Genomic DNA, 25,486 nt, shown 5'->3' with positions numbered 1-25,486 from the left:
AGAGTGGCTTAGAAAGTTTAGCCAGGGTGTCCCAGGCACTCCCAGGTTCGAAAGCCGGGGGCTAAATCTACCCCGTACAGTCGGTCGCAAGGGAAGCCAGGCGGAACACGGTACCTTAAGCGGAAAGGATCCTCCAGCGGTGGCAGTTGTTCCAGGCAGTGGCAGCAGGGCTCGACGTCGGTCAGGGGAGAAGAAGTTCTCGCTGAAGAGCAGAAGAAGAGGGTCGTTGCACTGCCCGGGAAGAAACCAGCCGCGGAGTCCTCCGGTTGAAGGGTTGTACCGACTTTCGTGGTTGGGGTAAAAGTGGTGGGGTTCCGGTTGCCGGGGTGCTTGGCACTGGCAAGGCGGCCACGAGATACCTCGAGAAGCGAAAAGAAGGCGAAAACTGGTTGTCCCCACCAGTCAAGGGAAGGAGCCACTCTGTTAAGAGTTCTCCTCGGTCGTCGGGAAAAGTGGTGAGACGGTTCAGCAGGGCTCCACCGGGTGGTGTCGTCGAAGCAGGTCGGCTCAGCTCTTCCCTCGTCGGATTCTTGGTCCTGTGGCGACTTCTGAAGTTCCAGTCCCCAAAGCCCTGCTTTTATGCAGCAAACCCCCATTCACCCAGCCTAGCTGTCACTCAAACATGCTAAGTGGTGAGCCGGGCGGCTCACCACTTGGGCCAATCAGGACGGAGTGCGACTTGAGTTACCAAGGTAACTCAGTCCAGGGTGCCTAAATCCCCCTCCACCCCTCCTAAGTACCCCAGACAGAGTGGCACCACTTTGGAGGGCTTCTGTGGAGAAGCCCGCCAAAAGTGGAACAAAGGGCTCCACTTTGGGTCAGAGTTACAGAGGCGAACACCAACGCCATTTTAGAATCAAGTTTTGGCAAAAAGTCCCAACCGGAGTTATAAAAATAAATATATAAACCGGCGGTATGTTTAAGGCTACCGTAAATAAATAATTAAATGTGTTAGCCTAAAACAATGGGAAATCCCATAGGAAAATATTCGCGGTCGAATATAAAACGTAGTTTCCACTGCCACCAGCCAAAACTCGATCAGGGGGGACGGAGACGTGCCCCCTCGACTAACAGACCCTGGGGCAATCGAATTGCCCCAGCCAGTACGTCCACAATATGATGGTTTGTACTGGTTCTGTTCAGGATTCAAGACTAGCAAAGTCTTTGGTGACTTTACATGCCCTGGGAGACAGTAGTCAGTCCCAGGGTATGGAGTCTATGTTGGGGAGTCCCTAGGACACCCCTGGGTCACGGCACAGAGGGTGCTGTGTAACCCACATCACAAAAATACATGAGGCCCTATGGAGTAAAAGACCCCATAGCCCATTCAACACAAGGTTTGTCCAAGATAACACAGTTCAACATGTCCAAGAGTGAGGGTAAAAGAGTCTCACTCTTGGCAGGAGAAAAAAATAAACCCCAGAAATCCAGCAAAGCTGCTGGGGGACTCACTAGGTAGGGAAATTCAGCCTAAACAGAGAATTCTCCCTAACAGACGTCCTGGCAAAAGTCTGTCGCCTTGAGCCATCCCCGTTGTCGGAGGCAAACTCTGTTGCCCAGTTGGCGAAATCCGTATCGGCAATGTCTGTTGCCACCATTATGGCGTGATCCGACACCACCTCGCCTTCCTGCAGAATTTGGAGGGCCTCCGCCCTCTTGTCGTCAGGTAGGAAGTCTAGCAGGGGAGCTATCTTGAACCAGAGCTCCCTGTCGTAGCAGGCCACAATCGCTAAGGCATTGGCCGCCTTAATAGTCGTCGCCGCCGAGATGACGTCGTCCCATGGAGTCCAACTTCTTGCCCTCGCTGTCCGGAGGGGAAGTTGAAGTTGAAGCTGCCGCACCCGCTGCTTTCTTCGTAACCGCTGCCGAGACGACAGAGTCCGGTGTGGGCTGGGCCCTGAGGCACAAGGGGGCGGCATCAGGGACTTGGTACTTCTTCTCGTACCTGTCCCTCTTGGCGGGTGTCGTGGAAGGGTTCTTGAGGACAGCAAGCCCCTCGTCCCAGATGTCGAGCAAAGGCACCGCAAGGACAGTCTTCCTCTTGGCCTCTCGTCGTTGGTAAAGAAATGCTTCCTTTTTTTGTTCTTCAGGGTAGAGCTGGAAGAGCTCGAATGCCCTGGATATCATGGCGTGAAAGGAGCCAATTTCGTCAGCTGGAGAAGCCTAAGGGAGAGGGGGGTGGGGGCAGGGGGATGACGGGATGCCCGCTGTGTCATCGCCATCGTCGTCGTCCGTCCCCGTCACTGTATTCGTCGCCGTATCCTCTCTAGGGTCCGGCGAGGGGGTTGAGGGGTCCACCGGCCTCGCGGGCACGAAGGGCGGAGAGGGGTGGCCTCTCCTCCGCTTGTTCGGAGGGTTTCCCCGACAGGCCTGGTTCTGGAGCCTCCATCAGGGTCCGTGGTAATCTCGGTACATAAGAATTGGATCGCCAACAAAATGGCCACCGAGCTATCCTGGCTGCGTAATGGCTATGACGGAAGGGATGGCCGCTCCACTGGGCCCTCTTCGTCGCTATCTTCGATCACGTCAGTGGGAACCGTCCCCTGGGATCGAACCTTCATGAACCTCTCGTTGAGGCCTATGAACCTCTCGTTGAGGCCCTTCTCGGTTTCTACCAGTTCCTCCTCAGAGGCTGATTCCGAGTCTGTAATGGCCACTGCCGCCCCGCCCCCCCCTCTTTTTCCACCGAGGACTTCACGATGGGCTGGAAAGAGGATTCCCTCCGCGGTGGCAGGGATACTCGGGGCCCAAAGTCCGTTTCCACTGGCGTAGTCTCAGCCGGCTTCGCCAGGGTTGCAGCGACCACTTCGATAGAGGCCTTTGCCGGCTGGATCAAAGCCCTCACCACCTTAGGTGCGTCCTGGGCCTTCGCCTTGGGGGGGGGGGGGTCAGCGCCTCGCTCCCCCTTCGAGATCGACCGGGCCGCTCCAGCAGCTTACCCGGGTTCTCGGACTTTCTCTTCCCCGAACCAGAGCGCTGGCTCGTGGTTGAATGTGCCCGGGAATTTGCCCCCTGCCTGGCAGCCGAAGAGCCCGACCTTTCCGCGCTCCCGGTGCCCGTGGACTTGTGGTGCTTGGCCCATTTCACAAAATGGATGCCCCCCATGTGCTTGCTTTTGTAAATATTGAGCTTCAATTGCTCAAAATTTTACTACATAGGGACTTAAAAAAAAAAAGTGCCAGTATATTTTTATTATTGCCCATCTTTTTGGCCAATAACATTTTTTGGTGGCAAACCATTCCTTTAATATTTTATCCTTGGCTTGGGGGGAGTGCAAGTTGACCCATGGCGGGAGAGGGCCATGTGCTATTGGAGCCGTGGGGAAATTTTAGATTGGACCTCGAAACCAGGAAACCATGAACTCCAAAAGCGACAGCTCTGCATTAACAAGGAGCGGTCATGCTGCAGAAGAAGAATTTACTGCCCATAGGGGAGCGGAGGGGATGTGGTGGGTGCCCGGGAAGCATAGAAGTAGGCCTGGAGAGATGTAGGACACAAAACATGTTTTATTTCAGTAAACAGGTTAAGCCACTGATGCATGGGTGCACCCATTTTCTATTACTGGCTTCATGTGAGTAATGGAAAGTGGCTCCAATAGGTCTTTAAATCTTAGGTAAATTCAGGCTTTTGACAACTAATGGGTGGGTGTGCACGCGTTTCAGATGGTGCTTGGGTATGCACATTACAGCATGCTGTTACACCGTAAAACAGGGTTATATCTCTCTTATAGACATTTCTTTTTTTGCTAAAAAGGCACAGTGGCAAAATGAGTTGCCCAGGATCACAAACTTTAGTGTTGAAGCAGGAATTTGGAACCAGTCTGCAACTTATGCACTTGTCTGCATTTCTTCCCAACTGTAATTGCCAGAATCATGTTTTTGGTTTTGTACACAATGTGGGGATCCACATTAATTTCCTGCAGCAGACAGCAGGGAAGGTAGCTTAGCAGGTTGTGACTGTTGCTGAGATTATGTGTCCAAGTTCCTGTAAGTAAATCATATGCTAACACTTGCTTACTCACTCCCTCTGCAAGCAATACATTAGTCTATATCTATAGTAGTACTTAACAGTTTCTAGGGTCTAGAATTTTGAAAATGAAGCTGTGTATGTAGCACGTACTTACAAGTTATTTTATGGCAGAATATTTTCCACAAGTGTAATAAAATGGTTAAAGGCAAGCCAGACAACTTTGATCTACAACTCTTTTGGTCTACTGGTCCGATTTTAAAAGTCCGATTTTACGTATGCATTGGGTGTATGTTGGATACGTTTTACTCTCTTGCAGAGGAGAAAACTCATTTTTACTCTTGAAATTGCATTTACTCTCCAATTTGAAATATCATGCGTAAAATCTTATCTGGAGCACTGGTTAAAATGTAAGTAAATTGTGATATATTCAGCAACAATGGTCAAAATTACTAACTGCATAGTTAAGTAACTCAAACTGGTCCACATTGGCCAAAATGGTGGCCCAGTTTGACTGGCCCACACTAGAAATTTTACATTTTTGTGTGGGTCTTTCATGTAAACTGGTTTCTTATTGCACCTCGTGCAATACCTGAACAGGGAAGGCTTCTCGACAGCCTGTGGTGCAGCCATTTCTGAAGAGAAATTTCACACAATGATTTTGTAGTGAAAACAGTTTTCTGTCTCAAGATTTCCCTGAGACTACATCCCCCAAGTAGGAAAACAAAGCAGAATATATTTGAAAGCAATATATTCCACAAGAAAGTAGAAAAGATTTGAAAAGCTTAGAGTGCTTGAGGATTCCCTGTGTCTGTTAGACAGCGGTGAAAAATCTGAAGATGGCTGCCGGGGGGGCGGAGCTAAGCCCTGCCACCTCATTGGTTGGGGCCATACAGGACCAAAGTGAGGTGGAGGGACTACACAATAGAATGGCTCATAGACTACAAAAGGCTATGTACATGCACTGCTAGTTGGCAGTGTATGTATATTAAAACATTTTTTAATAATATCACTGCGGATTCCCAGTCTTATGACAGGGAATATTCAAGCATCTGAATCTATGAAGGATCCAATGCTGGAGAAAGAATACATAGCAGTACACATGCACAACCACGGGGGTGGCAAGGCTCAACAATAAGCATCTCAACATTAAGCAACTCTTACCTCCTCACCAGGTTCACCTTCAAGCGAACAGGTTGCACAGCACTACTTGGCCGACTCTGGACTACTCCCTGGCATCCTGTTCGACGCAGTAGAATCTCGTGAAGGTGTGCGTCGACCTCCACGTAGCAGCCCTTCAGATCTCCAGCAAGGACACACCAGACAGAAACGCTGTAGTTGCAGCGATCGCTTTGGTCGAATGAGCTATAGGACGGCCAGGCAACGGTCGGTTTGCCAACGGGTGACAATGGGGGATGCAGCCGGAGAGCCACCTGGAAATGCAAGCCTTGGAGAGGGCCTTCCCTAGATTCACAGGGCCAAAGTTCACAAACAGAAGTGACGTCTTCCGAAAACTTTGTGCAGTCCACGTAGAACTTCAGCGCTCTAGCCATATCCAGCAAGTGCAAAGTCCTCTCGGCCGGCGATTAAGGCGCCGGGAAGAACACCAAGGGCTCGGTTAGATGAAAGTCCGACGGCACCTTGGACATGAAGGAGGGGTGTGTCCGTAGCACTACCCTCATTTTGTGAAAAGTTAAGTACAGAGGTTTACAGGAGAGGGCCTGGATCTCTCCCACTCGTCGTGCGGAGGTGATGGCCACAAGAAACGCGGTCTTCCACGATAAGAAATTCAGTGGTGCCGAATGCATAGGCTCAAACAAAGGACCTATGAGCATTGTAAGCACCTGTCAGGTCCCAGTGTAACAAAGTGTTACGTTAGGGATTGCTAATATTGTCAATCGTGTTTCCTTAACAACCATCATTTTAGCCAGTTACTATTGCCCCTATTGTTCCAGCTCAAGATGCTCTGTTTCCTGATCAGCAGTAAATGGTTGAGGACTACTGTGATGCAGTTTGGAACCTCAGTAGAGGTTCTAAGATGCCTTTTATTTAAGATCTGTTCAGGTGTGGTCACAGCGCTCAAGAGCTCCAGACAAAGCAAGATAAATCAGAGGAAAAGAAATCAATATCCTGATACAAGACCATCAGACAGAGCCGGAATATAGTTTATTCAGATAAGGAACTGAAGTCATCAATAATTCAAAATTTCAGGAAAGTATTTTCAATTCAGTTTAAAATTTGAAGTTGACTGTATAAAGTTATTTAGAGGTTCTTAGAGGAAAAGCAAAAGACTTTTCTACAGATTTGTAACTTCGTTCTCAAGTAAAGTTTACTAAAGAATATTGAAAGAGTTGAAGTGTCAAATTGAATTGTTTAATCGACGCGCGTCTGTGTGGAAGTTATTCGTTTACATGCCGGCACACACGCGAATTCAGGACGTTTTTCATATGCAATTGCAAGTGCATTGCGTCGTGATCCAGGCCGCACTAGAGAAGAGGACCTTACGGTGTGAGGAAGCGTGATGATGTAAGGGGCGCGTGCCTAAGGAAGTAGTTATTGCTGAAGTGGCATACCTCAACTGAATCAGCTGTGAGGCGCAGATCGGAGGTATAAGAGTTGCGGATCGAAAGTAAATGAAGCGATTTCATTTATTACGTGTTCCCGCGGCGGCGTGTTAGTAAAAGGAAACGCGAGAGCGCGAACAATTGTGCTGATCGAATTAAGTAATAATGTGCAACTAAAGATCCACTACGTGGATAAGCAGCAGAACATTTTGTAGTTGTGGCACATTATAAGTACATTAACTCAGTAAATTTAACTAGCACAGTAAGAAATATTACAACAAAAAGTGTGAAGAGACAATAACTACATGTTACACAGCACAGTTATGATCAGAGAAATGCATTAATATTGAAGATTTTTTTGGCAACATGAAGCAAGAATTCCATTTAGGGCAGAAACACAAAGCAAAACAAACTATGTATATTTAAAGGAAAGATTCATAATAAGTAACAGTTCAAGGCAACAAAAGAGGTTCAGCAAACAGACCAATGTAGTCACTTTTAAAAGCAGAAGTGGTGTTTGGAAACACAGAAAAGTCAGCAGTTGAGAGCATCAGCAGAATTACAAGAACCAAACTATTATAGAGTCTCAGATAATTATCAGAGGCAAGCAGGTAACCAGGGGTTCTGGAGAGGTACATTCTAAGAAGTGTTAGGAAGTTTAGTTTCATGTTAAGTATGATATGCTATTTGCAGGAATCCTGAATTCCAGTGTCTACAATCTGAGGAGACCAGAGCTATCCTGTCAGTTTTTTTATTTTCTTCAATTCCCCTTCCCTCCACCCCCACTCTGGTCAATCCAATAGTTGTTCAATTGACTATTGGGTGTACTGTGTTGAGGACTTGGTGGGCTCCTGCAGGATTGCGGCGCTGGGACCGGATAGCACCACATTGAGCTCCCACACCGGGGCCAGAGCCTTCACCGGCAGGAACGAGCAGAAAAGTCCTTTCATGAACTCCTTAACCAGGCGGTGCGACCACAGCGAAGACCGTCCTGGAGTTTTGGTGTAGCGGGAGATAGCCGGCAGAGGAATCTTGATGGACGCGTGCGCCAGTCCTGCTTTGGCCAGCGACAGCAAGTACGGCAGCACCCGAGGGGCCGTAATCCATAGAGGGTTTATCTTCTATGCACGGCACCAGACGGTGAAACTCTTCCACATATATCCATAGCATTTCAGTGTAGACGAAGCCCTAGCCTTGGCAAGTACCTCCTTGCAGTCCACCAGGATCTCGTATCCTCCAAACTCTAGTGCTGCAGGAGCCAGGCCTGCAAGTTCAGTGACCCCGAGTCGTGAGGCAGGATCAAGCCTCCTTCTCTAACAAGAAGATCTGCGACCACCGGAAGCTTGACTGGAGTAGACTGACAAGTCTAGAAGGTCTGGGTACCATATTTGTCTCGGCCACGCCAGACGAGGATCATCCTGCACCAGGACCGTCTGAGTTGATGAGTCGCAGAAGCAACGGCAATGGAGGGAGCGCAGAGAGAAACCGGCCGTCCCAGGGGAAAAAGAACGCATCCCCCCCATGCTCCCCAGCTAGGGAAACCTGTTGGCAAACGTCCGGCACTTGGTGTTCGTCGCCAACAGATTGCTGTGGGGATTGTCCCATTGTCGGAACAGAAGATCCACTTGATCCTGGCGAAGCTCCCACTCGTGGCACGAGTGCAGCTCCCTGTTGAGGGAGTCAGCGATGATGTTCTTCACTCCCGCCAGATGAAACGGGACAAGGAATAGCCCCTGGGCCATAGGTCCTGTGCCTCTCTGGAGAGTTCTGGGAGATCTGGTGCCCCCCCCCCCCTGCTTCCGGATGTAGAACATAGTGGTGGTGTTGTCCGTGAAGATCCGTACCACCTTGCCCTTGAGGGACGGAAGGAAAGACTTGAGGGCCCAAAACACTGCCCGTAGCTCCAGAATGTTGATATGCAACGACTTCTCCAGCAGCCACGGGCCTCTTGCGGAGACCTCCGGTGTGCACGCCCCATCCTTCCAGGGAGGCGTCCGTCGGGATCATCTCCTGTTGAGGTGGGATGTGGAAGTCTGTGCCCGCTGACAGATGTGGACACCCCCACCACTGTATCGCTCGATGGAACATCTCGTCGAGAGAGATCTTGTCCTCAAAGCTTCCCGATACCTGGATCCAACAGGACATCGACGAACCTGCAGACTTGTTCCTAGCCGCCGCCGAGACCACCGAATCCGGGGAAGGCTGTAATCTCAAGCACTTGGGTGCAGTCTCGTCACCCTGTACTTTCTCGTACCGGTCCCTCTTCGCCGGGGCCGAAGAATGGTCCTTCATGAGGGATAGTCCCTCGTCCCAAATGTCATCCAAGAGCAGGATAGAAAGCATGGTCTTCCTCTTAGCCTCCATGCGCTGGTAATGAAAGCCTTCCTTCTTTTCCTCGTGAGCCAGTTGGAACAACTCTGAGGCCCTTGAGATCATGCCATGAAACGAGCCAATCTCGTCGGGCGGCAGGGACGGGAGATTAACTCTGTCGTCCGTACCTGTGCCTGTCGTTGCCGTATTAGGTTCAGTCTCTTCCCTTGGTGGAGGGGAGGGAGGCGATGGATGGTAAGGCGGTGGAAGGTGAACTCTTCCTTTAGTGCCGGGGTTCTCCTGACGGCCCAGGTGCCGCAGGGTCTCCCGCCGGCGACAGGGGCATCCTTGTCTGAATCTTTGAGCACAGGGTGTGCAAAGCCTGAAGGATGTCCACGGAAATGTCCACCGAGGCGGCGGCGGATGCAGCGGAGGGGACGCCAGCAGTGGTGTAGTGTCCTCCGGATCCTGACCGCTCTGTTCCTCGTCGGTGTCTTCGCCACTCTCCACATCTGCCTCGTCGGGTCCCTCCCGTAGGACCTGGAGGAGATGTCTATGCCTTGCAGGACTACCGTGCCCCTCCCTCCCCTTCTCGATCAGGGTAAGACTGTCTCAGGGAGATGACGGCATAGTGTTCACCAGTGTCTTCTCTATGGGCAGAAAAGATGATTTCCCTCCTGACCGGCAGGAACCGCTCGCTCTGGAGGTAGTTTCGTGTGAACCCACATCAAAAGCCTTCGCCAGGGACGGCACCACTCCTTCAATGGAGGTTTTCCTGGGTGAACCTGGGCCTTCACAACCTTGGTCGCACCAGGGGCCTTCACCGTGGGGGTGGGGGGCAGCGCCACGCTCCCCTTTGGCCTTCTCTGTCAGAGCCAACTGGTACTCCCGCCCCAGCCCCCCCTCCAAAAGTTTACCCAGGTGTTCAGACTTCCTCTTCTCCGCTGAGCCAGAACACTGGCTTGTGGTCGAAGGTGCCAGAGATGCTGCGCCCGTCCTGGCAGCCGAGGAGCCTGCCCCAACGGCGCTCCTGGTGCCCGCAGACTCAGTGATTTGCCTTCTGTTGGGCCCCCGTCGCCGGAGCGCCCTCAAAGGTCTTAGAAGACCGCTCGGATTTCTTCTTTCGGCTGGGTGACAGGGGCTCACCTGTGGAGCCACTTGTTAAGCCGCTCGCGCCGGTCCTTCAAGGTGTGTGGCACCATATCCTTGCAGAACGCACAGGCCTCCTCCACGTGCGTCTGGTCGATATGCAGGCAGTAGAGGCACAGGGAGTGCCCATCGTCCAGGAAAATGTTCCTTAGGCCGCATCCAGGGCAAACCCTGAACATAGGCGTTGAGTCTTACATCTTCAGCCATGGCAGCGTAGGCCTCAAAGAATCTTCTGGAATCCTCCAAGAAGGGACTGTACCAAAAATCACCCTTGAGGGGCGTAGAAAGTTCTGAAAAACAGGTCCCCGTTAGTCAGATGATGATCGATCTAGCTTGAGGCTCGATTGACGGAAGAAATTAGAGTAAACACCAAGACAAAATCACAAATACAGTAAAAGCTCGAGAGCTATAGCACAAGGACTCCCAACACTTGAACTTGCAGTAAAAATCTGAACATGGCTGCCAGTGGAGGGGCTTAGAGGGCAGTCATTGGCTGGGGGCAGTATGACCCAGAGATCAGTGATTGGTTGTTAGGGGAAGACAATTCAGAAACAAAACTGAAACTGATTTTTTCATTACTGAGGATTCCCAGCCTGACAGGGAATATTCATGAGCATGTGAATCCATGCCATACCCCGTGCTGGAGAACTGTAGTTCACACAAGAGAATAAGAGAATGTATTAAAACAAAGTCGTTCAAGGGACCTCAGTGACACTGCACAGAGGGTGCTGGGTGTCAGTCAAAAACAGATGCCTGTATTAAACAATTGGAGATAATCATACTGAACAAAAAGCAGTAAAACAAGAATCCCCAGTCAGAAAAAGAATGTGAGTTTTAAAAAGTTCCACCCACTGAGAAGATTAAAAATAAGTCCAGAGTGCTAGGGGTCTCGAGTTAAAGGGAATTTGCACAGAAACTGAAACTTCTCACCAACACTAGCCACAGCCATTCATGGTCAATGCAAAAGTGCCGAAGTAAAATGGGTCAACAATGATATCACTGCTGTCACCAAGCAGTCTTATTATACACACTGTCAAAGTAACCAAAAAGCCATAATATAAAAAGATAAGGAAACCATATATCTTCACTGCACTTCACCATAAAAAGGTAATGTGTGCAGAAAGTACAGCTGTAGACCAATCAGAATCTACAGTGTTGCAGAAGGAAATGAAATGCAAGTAGGACTGGATCTCCTCATCTGCCCTCAAAGTCTATTACAGTTTGAGTATACCCTTCTTAAACATCTTCCAACTAATGTACTCTGAAATACTTCTAATAAAACAGGAGATTCACTGCAGTAACAAATGTTTTCTTCCTATTGGATTTTGAGTGGATTGTTTATTTGTATAGGACCTATACACTGTTTGTCATTCAAGGAGACAGGGGAACATGGGAGAATACAATGACATTCGTACAGGTCCTTGAAACAATTTAGATGTGAAAAATAACTATTGTAATCAGCCCAACGACATTTCAGATAGTGCAAGAAATAATAAAAGGAGGGGAAGGAGAGTGTGAGACAGAAACCAGAAGTAACATTACTATACCGGACGACAATTCTTGTAGTGCATAAATACAAGGGGATGGGGGTGGATAGAGGGAGGAGAGGAGCAGACAGGAGACCATCATAAAATGTCGGATGACAGTTCAGCCTAGTGCTGGGGGAGTGGGAGGAAAAAACAGGAGGATGGGTGAGGACAGTAGCAATCATGGGGGCAGTGGGACAATCACGAGGTGGGAGTGGGACAGTGGAAATCACGGGGGGGGCAGGTGGGTAGAATCATGCTCACAGGGGCGGTGGGTGAGGAACAGTGGCAATCACGGGGGGGGAGCAGAGGAAGCCTTTACATTTCACTGTAAAATGTATACATGCTTGAACAAATCTATTCCCAATAGGGACATACAGGAACATTCTCAAAATCCTCAATGGCCATTCTTACTCCACCAGTCACAATATAATTGAAACATGTACAACAACAAGACTCTGATGCAAAAAATAATAAGTCATTTTGAAATAGAATTTAACAAACACATTACCTCAGCAGGTGATTTGAGTTCATCTGGTTTTTCCCACGTGGACTGTTTTGTTTCAATGTTATAAAAGTATATCCGCCCATCTGGTGACTTATGCTCAGTCCATACAGATTTCTAGGTAAAATATAAAATTCCCATCAAAACCCAATTTGAATATTTTGCATTTCTTTCTATAAAATGAAAAAAACCTTCGCCAATAATCTAAAGGGAACATTTACAGCTCAAAAGCACCAATTCTGGGTGCTTCAATAGTCACGATTAGTAGCGAATACATTAAGATGAACGTTGGTGTGGAAAGTAGCTTGAAAATGGCAAAAACATACTACCAATATTAGACACATAGGTCAGTATAGTATTTACAGATATATGCAGATAAGTGTTGCTGATCAATACCAATTGAAACGTTAGGGTTGAATGCAGGTAGCTGGGAAGAGAGTGGAGGCGAAGACATGCCACATTAAGGTGAATAATCACACTAGAAGTCTCTTGGCTCTCGGAGAGGTGGCCCCTCTTGAAGGCTATAGTGAAGCCAGTTACTGCTGAGATCCCCAGAGTCTGGTTAAGGCATACAGGTGACAGGGACTAACAGGAGATCGATTCAGCCAGTTTAGAGGTGTGGTGCTGCTAGTCCACGAACATGGTCTCAGTCAATTGTAACAAAATAAGTGGCATCAGAAAAGTAACAGTTTACAAAAAAGTTATTTACTTGTTTAGGCTGCTCATCTGTTGCGGAATTGTTGACTGTAGTCATCTGCTGCTGTGCAGGAACTGTTGGATGTGGGACCTACAGGCAAAACAACGATTTGGGGTTTCAAAAATTCATGTTTTTGTAAACCAAATGGTAAGACAACAACTACTAGTGTAACAAAGCTAAAGTGAGCCAAAAAGAAAAATAGTTAAACAGAAGAAAACAAACCCAATTAAGCTAAAGTAATATCTTTTACAGTAACAGCCAAGTCATGTTTCTTAACCTCTCTTTAGTTCTTCAGGAAAAGCTCATTTGCATTGTGAAATATATACCTACCGAGAGCCAAAACCATTAAACACTTTTTGAATTGGAATTAATGATTTTAAAATCATTTCAATAAGTAATCCCATGTGATAATTTACGCTAGACAGGTTTCCAGAGAATCCCAGACTCTCATCCAGGAACGGGACAGGACCAGAGCATGGCGAGGTAAGGTCTTTCACTGAAGAACTGACAACTGCACAAGACGTAAGCAGTGTGATGAAGTGCCTCCCTCCAAAAACATAAAAAGCAAAATAAACCAAAAATGCACTTCTCTGTGGTTGCACTCAGTGTGTGTAAAGGAACAGAAACAGTTGAATAAACAGAGAATCCAAACCTATGACCACATAGTGTAAGGGGAGTTTTCTGAAAGTCCTCTGGAAAGTATGACTTCACAAAACTGACAGTGGTTTGTAGATCACCCAACTTCATAACCTTGGTAGAGTGGCAGAGCAGTCAGGCTTATCATAAGAGGAAGATGTGAGCTGTAGTCAAGTACACTGAGCCTAGTTAGTAATGCACTAAGAAACGCGTCCACATACATTTATATTAAAATATAAATATGTATTATATGAACACAAGATTCACTTTAAAATAGACAATAAACCAAACACTTAGGAATAAGTTAGGATACTTTTCAAAGCCCCTGCTTAGTTTGTAGTTGTTTGCAGTTACATTCGTTACAGCTTTTGACAGTAATTACAGTTTTTCTCAAGTCCAAATAAGGGCTTACTAAAAGCATTCAATTGAGGCAGTACAAGACTCCACTATTAGTATAAGGCTGTACCACCTGAGTTCATGGTAGCGTAAACAGATCAGCCAGGCTTATTTTAGGAGGGAGAGAGGGCTGTGGAATCAGTACAAAGAAATTGTATTATACATATGGTCCAAAGAAACAGTGACACCATTGTAAAAATAAAGGGTTTCTTTTATATACAAGCAGACCGAGACATTCTTCGGTAAGTACTATCATAAAGCATATAAACACACAAAAACACGACACTGCTTTAAATACACATATCAAAGCATAGACCTTATTTAGAACACTAACCAGTATATCTAGATTAGGTCAGATCTGTGTATACACCTTCAGTATAGGGCACACGAGTAAAACCATGGTTTACTTTCTGATTACAAGGGCAGTAGACCCCAACAGTTCCACTGCGACGCTACGCAAGGAAATCACATAGCAAATCTACTGGATAGTATACTTCTCAGAATAGTGGGACACTGCTAGGCAAGATTGTATGCACTACCCTGTGGGAGACTGCACCAGCCTTGTCCTCTTGGCAATAGGTAACCCCAACCTTTGGTATAAGCATGTACTACACAATTTGGTAGAGTGACTGATTAGCCAGGCTCATCTCAAGAGGGGTCAATGTGAGCTGTAGGGTTGTAACATTCACAGTGAAAGGTTTTCAAATATACACTTACACACAAGGTTTCTTGATTAAACAAATATTAATTGAACAGTCCGTTGAATAAGACTTCTTTAGGAGGGAGCAAATATATGTAACAAAAATACACTGTTTCTTTAAATCAGTAGATACCCATTTGGGATAGCACACAGACAATTCCTGCACACTGAGGTGAATTAAATAATTAGGACACTGGACATTGATATATCACTGGCACATTTAGAGTAATACTGAGTGGAGTGTCAAGAGATGAGGGAATAAAACCAAGATTAACACATTCTTAAGCAGCAGGCAAGTACTTTTGAAACCTTCAATGCAAAGTAAATTAACCCTGTCCCAGCCACACAACTGATCTAATATGTGACTTTTGTTGAGAGAAAGTTAAAGCACAAAGTCGGAGGATAAGCAGACTCTTTCAGGGAGCCAGGACAGCCAATGTTAGTTGAGCAAAAGTCTAAGTGAGCTGAAGCACTTATTGTAGTTAAGTAAAGTTCTTGCACAATGGTTTAGAAGTTTTTGTAGAAAAGGAAATCTCTGTAGGGTTACAAGCTGGGGAGGCTTGTAAGAGGCAAAACTGCAAGTAACTCTGCAAAGGCAACCAAGACAAGTTTCAACTCAGAACTAGCACGGCTACACAAGAGGTAAGCTCCCTTAGTTTTACAGTACCTTTGGTTTGAAGAAATTGGTTCCAGCTGACTTCTGTTCCTGTGTAGGTCTGCAGATTCTGTGTTCCTGGGCCTCAGTCATGGGGACAAGAAGTAGGACGGCTGGGGACTTCTACACTACTAAGTAAAGGTCAGCGTAGCAATGGGCAAACTTCAGATCAACACCACTTCGCGGTTTCAGCTCCTCGCGGCTCTCGCAAATAGCACCACCGCGGTTCTCTGATAACTTTGGACTTTCCTGGCATCTGGGGTCCAGCGCTCTGTTGAGGTGGCTCAGACTTGGTCACTCCTCCTTCATGGGAGTCTTCCTCGGGAGCCTCGATTCTGGTGTTCCTCTCCCTGGCAACCGGTTCCTGCAGCAGCAAACAAAGCTCAGAGAGGATGTCCAGATGAGTATGCTTTGGGGTTGATTGGTCCCACCAACTTAAGGGGAGAAGTAGTCTGTTGCAGGGCTTCTCTAGTCGGTTCTACGTTATTTCGCCGCTGTATTTTTCATCGCAGGTTTTTTCATCGCCGTTTTTTTTTTTTTCGAAAAACTCATCGGTGTTTTGGGGGGGGGGGGTTACCCCCCAAACTCCCCCCCCTTTTTTTTATTCCCTTACACCCACAACCATATATTTAATTTTTTACCCCCCCCCCAATACAACTTTTTTTTAAATAAAAACGGCGATGAAAAAACACGCAATGAAAAATATCGGTGAAATGCGTGTATACCCTCTAGTCTAGGCGAATTCCGAGCTTCAGCACTGTAGCAGGGCTTCACTGAGCAAACCATTGGTCCAGGAGTTGCAGTAGGTGTCTCTTCCAAGTTCTTCAGATTCCTTCGTCCAGTGGTCGACTGCCTCCCAATTAAGCACAGGGAGTTTCGGGCACCTACCTCACTTCCTCCCCCTGCCAGACACCCTGGAGCCAGAGGTGGCCTTCATTGGTGAATCCCGCCAAAGACTGGTGAATCCCACCAAAGACAAAATGAACAAAGGGACCAAACCTCTTTTGGCACGCAGAGTAAATCTCCAGAAGGACCTTTGCAAAAAGGACCGGGGCCATTCTGACAAAATGGGCACCCATGGGTGCTTTACTGCAGCTGCAATTGCAGCCCACGGTAAGAACACACAATGGTAGTAAAAACGTAAACCACTGCCACCAGCCATTAATTGTAGAAAGGGCAACATAAAAAATTGTTACATGAGAAACTAGACAAAGGGCATACTAAGTAACCCCTTCAGCACCCTATTGCAAGATGGTTTGTGCTGGGTCTAGAAAGTTACAAAATGTAAGTAAAGTCAATTTCACTTCATGGATCTTGGAAGAACAAGTTACTTACCAACTGGTAACGCTCTTTCGGCTAGATGTTCCTCAAACTGCTTCCACATCTTTGACATGTAATGTCCACAGCTGTGCACTTCGGAAACTTTTTTCGGTAGAGCGCATCCTGCCTCGGGCCCATGTCCGTCGAGGGTGACGTCACAGGAGGTTATAAACAGGACGTCGGGGCCTGTAGCCTCAGTTTAAGTTTTTTCCCCCAGAATGTGTGGTACCAGTCTGATGCCTGCGGACTGCACCTAGCCTTGCAGAAACAGAAGCTGCAATCGCAGAGGAAATTCTCCTGAGGGGCAGGCTGGGAGGGCGATGTGGAATGCGTTGGGAGGAACATCCAGTCGAAAGAACGTTACCAGTTGGTAAGTAACTTTCTTCGAATGGATTGTGTCCTCCAATGCATTCCACATCTTTGACAGACTCCCAAATCAGTACCAGGAAATGGAAGAGGGAAAAGAATTTAGAATACCCAATTAGGGTTTGGAACAAAGAACCGCCTTCCCAAAGGCCATATCCTGACCATGGATTGAATCCAGGGAATAATGTTTTACAAATGTATGGATTGAAGTCCAAGTAGCGGCATCACAGACATTCCGAATAGGAACACCCCGCTGGAGGGCGGTGGAAGTAGCCACGCCCTTAATGGAATGAGCTCTCAACCCTTCAGGAGGGTCCTTACCTACGTAATCGTGAGGATAATCCACCTGGACAAGGTCAGTTTGGTAACAGCCTGGCCCAATCAGTGTCCAGCATATCCTACAAAGAGTTGATCGTCCACTCTGACCCTGGACATCCTAGAAGTGCAAAAGCTAAGAGCTCTGCTAGGATCCAACTGATGGAGACGCTCCTCTTCCTTACCAGGATGAGGAGGAGGGTAGAAAGATGGAAGAACCACCTTTTGACTCAAATGATATTCAGAGACTACCTTAGGTAGAAAAGAGGGACGTACTCTCAGTACAACCCTGCTGTAACGCTCACCTGTCAATCTGCGGGAACGCCAGAAGAACTCCCTGGAGCTTAAGTAAAATCACAATCCCTGTAGAAAGGATGACAAGATAACAACCCTCCTTAATAATGTTCCTACCCTATTCTGAGAAAACTCTCCAGTACTGAAAATAGAATGATAACTAACATCAGGGAAAACTCACCTAAGGTTCTTTTTTAGTGAGCTCTCCATCCTGCATTCATACAGGGGCGCATGTCCTGAAGAAAACGGTGTAGTCTAGGTGTCAACTGTATTTATATAACAGAAATAAGGAGATTGGAGACAAGGAGAGATATGCCTATTTTAGTCATAAAAAATGTAGCTGATAGAAGGCTTTAGTACTATCAAACTGGAGGGCAATAGTGTACCTATAGATGACATTCTGTTCCAGATGAGGGGTGTAGCGCTGTCCTATCGGGAACTGACTAAAAACCACTATCAGGAGAGTGTAATGCGGAATGATATGGAATCCCTTCTTGCAAAATGAATGTTGAACTAGCTACAACAGCTACACAACTGGGCAACCCTTTTTTGGGCAGTGTGACAACAACCTGGCACAACAAATGAGTTTTAAACATTGGCACACGGAACAAGTACGTATAGGATAAACCAAAAATGCGAAAATGCACAGTGACTAATCCGTTGCCAAAACACTCGCAACAAAAAACAACTGGGCACTGGTAACCCACGGGAAACCTAAAAAACTGGTACTTGCGTGTATGTAAGATGTATTCCTCACGAAACTCTGACAGGAAAACTTCGGACTGGAACTGAGGACGCGGAAAACTAGGGGACATCAAATAAAATAAGAAACGGACTGTGAGCAGAGAAGGAGACTATGGGACAGGAAGAAGAAATTTTGACTGGAAATATGAAGAGCGAGGAAACTGACTGGAATTCTACAGAGACCGCGATGAGCGTCCGTACTGCAAGGCAGTCAGCAACGCGAAGCGCGAGTCTCCTCAGAAATTGAGTACTTATAACAGAGGTCGCAAAAGACTAGACCTACAAATTAGTTCCTGGTTACACCACTAGGCGGCCATTTTGGAATCCCGATTTTCCATGACTAACTATATGGATCTGAATGGGAACAATAACTTCTTCTCAAATGACAGAGCAATATTAATCTACGGAAACATGGGTTTAATCAGGGAACTCGTTGGGAAATCATGACACCTGCCCTTGTGAAACACAGTAAAGGGTGGCTTAGATGAAAGTGCCTGCAATTCACTCACTCTGCGAGCGGAAGTAACCGCAACCAAGAATACAGTCTTGAAGGACAGTCATCTCAAAGGACAAGAGTGCAAAGGTTCAAACAGAGCACCCATGAGAAATCTGAAAACCAAATCCTAAACCGGCACCTGGAAAGGGGACTGCGAGAATACATTAGTCAGTCCTTTAAGATTTTTTGATTTCTCAGTTTCTTAAAGTAAGAACATTCTTCAGACGAGCGCTTAAAGATGGACAGCACCAGCAGGTAACCCTTAATGGTACCCACTTCAAGGCCCCTGTGGCCAAAGCAAGTACGAAAGACAAAACCATAGGAATGGAGCATTGAAAAGGATCAACATTGTGATCTCTGCACCAGTCGCAGAACTTACTGCAACGGTGCAGGGATTTGATTGCAGGCCACCTGGCCGAAAGCAATACCTCTGTCACGTCATCCGGGAGGTCCCAATCCTTATACCTCAACCTTTCAGATACCAAGTGTGAAGGTTGAGAGTCTTGACCTCTCTGCACAACGGGAGTGACCCTATCCCCCTTTTTTGTTGAGGTAATCCATGGCCTCTGTGTTTTCCGTCATGATCAGGACACTCTTCCCTCGTACAGAGGGCAGAAAAGACTTCATGGCTAGCCTGATGGCTCTCAGCTCTAACAAATGGATGTGGAGTCTGGACTGACGGAGACAAACGACGGCTGGCGGTGAAGTCGTTGCCATGAGCGCCTCATCCTGTGAGGGAAGCGTCCGTCACTACAGTCACCTCTGGCCACGGTTGCCAAAACGGTTCCCCCCCTTAATCAGGTTCCCTTTGTTCACCCACCACAGAAGATCCTGGGCGACCGAGCGTGGGATCAGAACAGGATCCGTTATCTTGCCGGAGAACTGCAACCACTGCATCTTGAGGACCCATTGCAGGCATCTCATCCGCAGCCTGGCCTCTGGCACCAGAAAAATGCAGGATGCCATGAGGCCGAGCAACCTTAAGAATTCGAAAGCCGGGAGACTCTGGGCATGTTGAAACTTGTCCACCATCTGCGCAATGTGATGAGCCCTTCCTTTGGGAGGCGAACACTTCCAAGGACGTGTCCAACACAGTCCCGATGTACTGGAGCTCTTGGGGAAGGTGCCCGGTGAAACTTCTTGAAATTCAGGGAGAAGCCTAGCCTGTGCGGGGGTGCAGCAGGTGACACAGCTGATCCAAAGCTAGCTCGGGAGAGCGCGCCTGGGTCAGCCGGTCAAGGTAGGGATAGACGTGAATACTCCCCTCACCTGAGGTACACTGCCACCACCATGAGCTTGGTGAAGACCCTCGGACTGAGGTCAATCCGAGCGGCAGGACCCGAAACAGAGTCGCCAGCCGCAAACCTCAGGTACTTCCTGTGCGTGGGATGAATCGGCGCATGGAAATAAGCATCCTTGAGGTCCAGAGACACCAACTAATCCTGAAGTTGAAGGGCCTGGAGGACTGGAGAAAGCGTGACAATCTTGAACTTGTCCTTCCTGAGGAGTTTGTTCAACCAACGCAAGTCCATGATGGGTCTCAATCCCCAGTCTTTCTTTGGGATCAAAAAATAAGGGGAATACCATCCCTTCTTCCGCTCCGCTACAGGCACCAGTTCTATAGTGACTTTCTCCAGCAGAGACAAGATCTCCTGCGCAAGGAGTGGATCCGGAAGCTTCAAAGAGATTTTCCACAGTGGATTGTCGTGAGGCCGCTGAAGGAAGGGAAGACAGTAGCCATGGGCTATGGTATCCAACACCTACGCATCTGAAGTAATGGCCCACCATTCTTCGAGATGCTGAGACAGTCTGCCCCCAAACGGTGAACCATGGGACATGGCCTCACGACTGTTTGGAAGCGGCTGCGGCAGTGTCTGAAGGCAAAGAGGCAACTGCCTGAGCGGATCTGGCACCAAGAGTTCCCCGACCACCACAGGTACTTTTCTGCTCGACACTTTGACTGGCGGCCCCTCTCATACTACCAAAGGAGGAGTAGTACCGAAAGGAACCTCCGCTCCACTGCGGTCCATTAGGACAAAAAATTCAGAGGTTGACGCACCGCGGCGCTCAAAGATCTCGCAGTAGCTTTTGAGGTCTGCAACCTCTCAAGGATCTCGACAGCCTTGCTGCCAAATAAATGTGCGCCATCAAAGGGCATGTTGAGAAGACGGGCCTGCACATCTGCAGCAAACCACGACTTCCGCAACCATGTAAATCTGCGTATAATGGTGCTCGCAGCCATGGATCGTCTAACACTGTCGGCCGTATCCAAACCCGACTGAAGGGATTCACGCATGGCATCCTTGCAGTCTTGCACGAGAGCAAGGAACCCATCCCTTTCTTCGCCCTCAGGAATATACTCAGCCACCAAGGAAACAATTCCACAGAGTGTGAAAACCTTGCCAAGGCACATGTGGAGTTGGCCGATTTCAAGGCCATGCTCCCAGCACAAAAGACCTTCCGGGCCCAACCGGTGAAGCGCTCGTCATCCCTATCCGGAGTGATGGTAGAGTACGCCGCCTGCCCGGAGGTGGTCGTAGCCGCCTGAACCACCAAACTCTGGAGTGGGGTGCGTAGATAAATAGCTGGGTCACTAACCAAAGGGCCGTATCTCAGTGAGATTCTTATTCACAGCCGGAAGAGATTCCGGGGACTGCCAAGCAACTGCCACACCCTTTTCTGCAAGGTAAACTGAAATGGCAAAACCGGTCAGAGGACGGACCCTGATCTAAAATGTCCATCAGGTCATCCTGCACAAAGTCTTCAGGAGGACTGGACCAGCCCAGATACTCAGAGACCCTCGCCATAAGCCTCCTGTATGAAGAGACTGCATGAGCCCCAGGCTCAGGCCTACCGAATTCCACCTCCGGGGGTGTGTTCAACCCACTGGCATCATGGAGGGTCTGGCGCAACTCCTCCAACTGGCTATCTCCAGAAATAAATGGAGCAGCCACAAGTTCACCAGGGTTAACCTCAGGCCTAGGGACAGAAGAGGGCCTGGAGGCTAAAACAGGCCGCACAGACTTTCCAGTAGCCTTCCTCTGAGGATCCACAATATCGGGGTACTCCAGAGGCAAAGTCTGAGAAAATAACCCTGAAGGTGCCGAAAGCGTCGAAGGCTTAGAGCTCGAGAGCGTCGACAACCTTGACACAGGTGCCGACGGCTGGTATGAGGGCAAAGCGTCGATGTCCGAGTTGGACGGACGCGGCGCCGATCGGGTCGACATCGAGCCCTCCATAGGTAGCTGCGGTCTCGCTGGGGACGAGGATCGAGACCTAGAGACACGTCTCTTGCGACCTTTCGAATCCTTGTCCGTATGGGACCTCGACGGCTCCAGATGTGCGTCACGACGCGAACCTGAGCCCAAAGGTAAAGATGATGCCTATGGAGTTTGTCAGACTCCAAAATCAAAAGAAACAGTCCAAAATCACAAATACGAGAGAGTGGGGAAAAAGGTCTCACTGTCTCCAGGTTAGAAATTAAAAGTCCTAAAGTCCAGCAAAAAGAGCTGGGAATCTCTAAGGTAGAAGGAAATTAGCATATTTCCCTAACAGACACTTATTCCTGGAACATTAAAAATCTATAACTACATTTGTGATAAGGTATACTAGGTGAGTAAAACCTAAGGGTGTAATATACCATTACAGGTGCTTTTTGAGATCAGTGAAACACAGATTGAAATAAGTAATAACTCTAGTAACCTATTTTAGGGCGAAATGCTACCTCAACTTAAGTAAAACCCATACACTTTTTAAAAAGGAGCCATCAGCAACGTAAAGGCAGGTGTAAACATAAGACTGTTGGTCTAAAACAGACCAGGGTCAGCAAACCCCAATGTTACACTTTATGAAACACCAAGGTTATTTTATGTAGCTAAAACCTAAGGCAGACTTATTCTGGACAGGCTAACGGGTCAGGGGATGCAAGACCCAGTTGGGGGGGAGGGGGGGGGGGGCACATACATTTATCCTAAGATATAGTGAAGTGAAACCAACAGCATTACTTTTGGGAAGGGGTATAACCAAATCACAGATGATTAATAAAACCTTTGATCCACTGTTAGAATGGCGAAACAGTTTAAGGAAAGAAAGAGGTTACATATACTTTTTAGAATGGCATAACTTTGGTAACTGTTCACTCTCAGAGTTACAGTTACCAACCAACTTCTTTTACAAGTAAGTAACTTTTTAACAGTTATTCTTTTAAAGGCAGAACCCTTCACTTATCCAGTCCTTCCCTTATTCTATAGCATGAGTTCACTCGGAGGCAGTAGAGGGACGCTTGTGGTTTAGGGGCCAGCTGTAGGCAGGGTGAGATCGGGTTCAGTTGCAGGCAAAGTCTGAGTTTCAGAGGAAAACGGTTTAAATAAATAGGTATTTCACTATAACATTAGTTGAGGGCAGAGGGGGCTTCACAGAAGACACCCTAGGGGGATTCCAGCAGTGGGCCTGGGTGAACTCGATGAGCAGCCTTCCAATCACAGAAACACACCCCAAAACTGTACAGAAATCACAAGAGACTTAAGGTAAGTAAATGCCCAAGCCAGGACAGTACTTCAGCACAGAAAACGATTTTTGCAGCGGGAGAGCTTCAGGATCTCTAGCCAAAAACCTGGTTGTTGAATTCCTTCATTAAGAAGACTGGGGAGCGGCGCGTGAATGCAGTATAGTCCATGTCGCTCTGCTGCGGACGTTTTTCAATCCTGAAGAAATATCCTGTTAAAGGCTGCCAACAGTTAAAAAAACATGTAGGGAACAATCCCGGAGACGTAGCGGCACCTATCGCCATGAGGACACGAAACACAGCCGCACTCGCCAGTTGCACCGGCTCGCGAGAGACGTGCTCGGGCTGATCGCCATCTTGGGAACGACAAGCTGCGGCCGAGACTCCACACACTGACGCGTCGAGACAGAGTACCCCAGTGGATATTGGAAGGGAAACAGATGCGGTGGAGCGTGCACCCAGCCTCTGACCCTGGAGTCCCCACCAACAAGGTCGGTGGCACGGCTTCAACACCACAGGGGAGGAACTGACTCGAAGCTCAGAAGGAGCGGTCTCCTGCCTCATCGAGAGACCACTCGTGTCAGACATGCGCCAATCTAGTCCTAGATTGGAGGCTGCATCCCACAGAGGAGAGTCCTTGTTAGCCAAAGTTTGAATGCAGTACCCTCTGGGAACACTACAAGCAACTATGACTATAGCTATAGGCAACCCAACCTTTGGTATAATCTTGTACTACACAGTTTTGTTAGTGTGTTGAGCAGCCAGGCTCATCTCAAGAGGGGAATGTGAGCAGTAGTGGAGTTACAAAGATTCACAGTTACGGGTATTCAAATAAACTCTTACAATCAAGGTTTCTTGCATAAACAATTATTCATTTTTGACGGACCACAGACACAACTTACACCCACAGGTGACTTCAGTAACAAGGGTGCTGGGACATTAATATCTTACTCCTAGCATTCAGAATACTCTTTAAAAAGTTGGTAAAAGGCAAATATTATTAGAACACAAGTAGTTACAAATTTTCATAAGCAGGACAAATACTTTGCTAGCAATTAGAAGAGTCATTCTAATCAATAGGCTAAGCCAAAATCAATAGGCAAAAGTCTTTGTATAGGATGCAGCACTTCAGGTAAGTAAATGGAAAAGTCTTTGCACAAGTTCTTAAGAGTCTCTTATGAAAAGAAGAATCAAATGTAGGGCCACAAGCTGTTTAGACTTGTGGAAGTTACAAGCACTTCTACAGTAAGAGGTTTTTAGACTTATTATACAGTACCTTCGTAAAGAAGAAAAGATGCAGCTGATGACATCTGTTCCTGTGCAGCTCTGTAGATCTCACTGTTCCTGGGCCTCAGTCATGTGGACAAGAGGGCAGACGTCGGGGGACTCCTGCACTGGGACTGTCAAAACTGGCAACCGGCAAACTTCACTTTTAGTGGCTGTTTCACAAGCATGGTTCCTGGCTGTCAAGGTGGACTTTCCTGGTTTTTGGGGTCCCACACTTTGCTGAGGGAGGGGGAGGGAGATCAGGCTCGGTCAGTCCTGCTTCTTGGGATTCTGGAGGAATTTCCAAAAGCTTTGGGCCAGCTTAAAAGTAACGCACACAATCTTGTGTTCCTCTCCCTGGCTATTCGGTTTCCTGCAGCAACTGAGGAAAATCAACCAGCTCCGAGATGATGTCCAGGTGGCTTACTTTGGAGTTGATTGGTCCCACCAACTCAAAGCGAGAAATTGTCCTTGCAGGAGCTTCACCGTTGATGCAAACTGGTCTGGTAGTCACTGCAGCGGGGCTTCACTGGGCAGACCAACGGTCCAGGAGTTGCAGCAGGTGTCCTCTTCAAGCTCTTCTTCGATTCCTTCGTCCAGTGGTCGACTGCCTTCCAAGCCAAAAGACTCAGCTTTTATCCAGTTCTCTCCCATTCATTCCAGCCTAGCTGTCACTCACCCAGCAGGGTGGATGTCCTTGCCAGTCAGCCAGCCAGTCAGCCAGGTCACAGTGCATTTGGGTCTCCTAGGGGACTAAGCACAGGGAGTTTCGGGCACCTCACTCACTTCCTGCCTACCCCAGACACTCTGGAGCCAGAGGCGGGTTTCACTCCTGAAGCCCGCCAAAGGTGAATGAACAAAGACCAAACCTGGTTTGGCGTGCAGAGAAACTCTCGATGGACCTTCCCACAAAGACCTGGCGACAAAAGACCGGGCACCATTTTAGCAAAGATGGCTGTATGTTGTTACTTTACCAGAGCCGTGAACGGTCGCAGTAAATGCAAACAAAGGTCGTTCAAAACGAAACCACTGCCACTAGCCAGTCAATTGAGGAAAGGGTAACATAATATGCTTCAT

The 25,486-nt window shown here is 47.9% G+C and overlaps 1 protein-coding gene across 5 annotated transcripts in view; it reads right to left on the bottom strand.

The window, feature by feature from the left end:
* The window catches only part of PRPF40A (pre-mRNA processing factor 40 homolog A), a 1,435,679-nt gene that overhangs the window by 1,179,280 nt on the left and 230,913 nt on the right, over positions 1–25,486 (bottom strand). For all 5 annotated transcript variants that reach the window (XM_069616434.1, XM_069616435.1, XM_069616432.1 and 2 more), the window contains exons 7-8: positions 12,730–12,807; positions 12,027–12,137 (exon numbers count right to left, since the gene is read on the bottom strand). In XM_069616434.1, the coding sequence (XP_069472535.1) occupies positions 12,027–12,137; positions 12,730–12,807 (189 nt within the window). The remainder of the gene's footprint in view (positions 1–12,026; positions 12,138–12,729; positions 12,808–25,486) is intronic.

This window comes from Ambystoma mexicanum, chromosome 9, assembly GCF_040938575.1.
Source record: "Ambystoma mexicanum isolate Mex_15411 chromosome 9, UKY_AmexF1_1, whole genome shotgun sequence".
Lineage (NCBI taxonomy): Eukaryota > Metazoa > Chordata > Amphibia > Caudata > Ambystomatidae > Ambystoma > Ambystoma mexicanum.
Note: the sequence above shows the minus strand (reverse complement) of the source record. Positions and strands in the feature narration are given on the sequence as shown.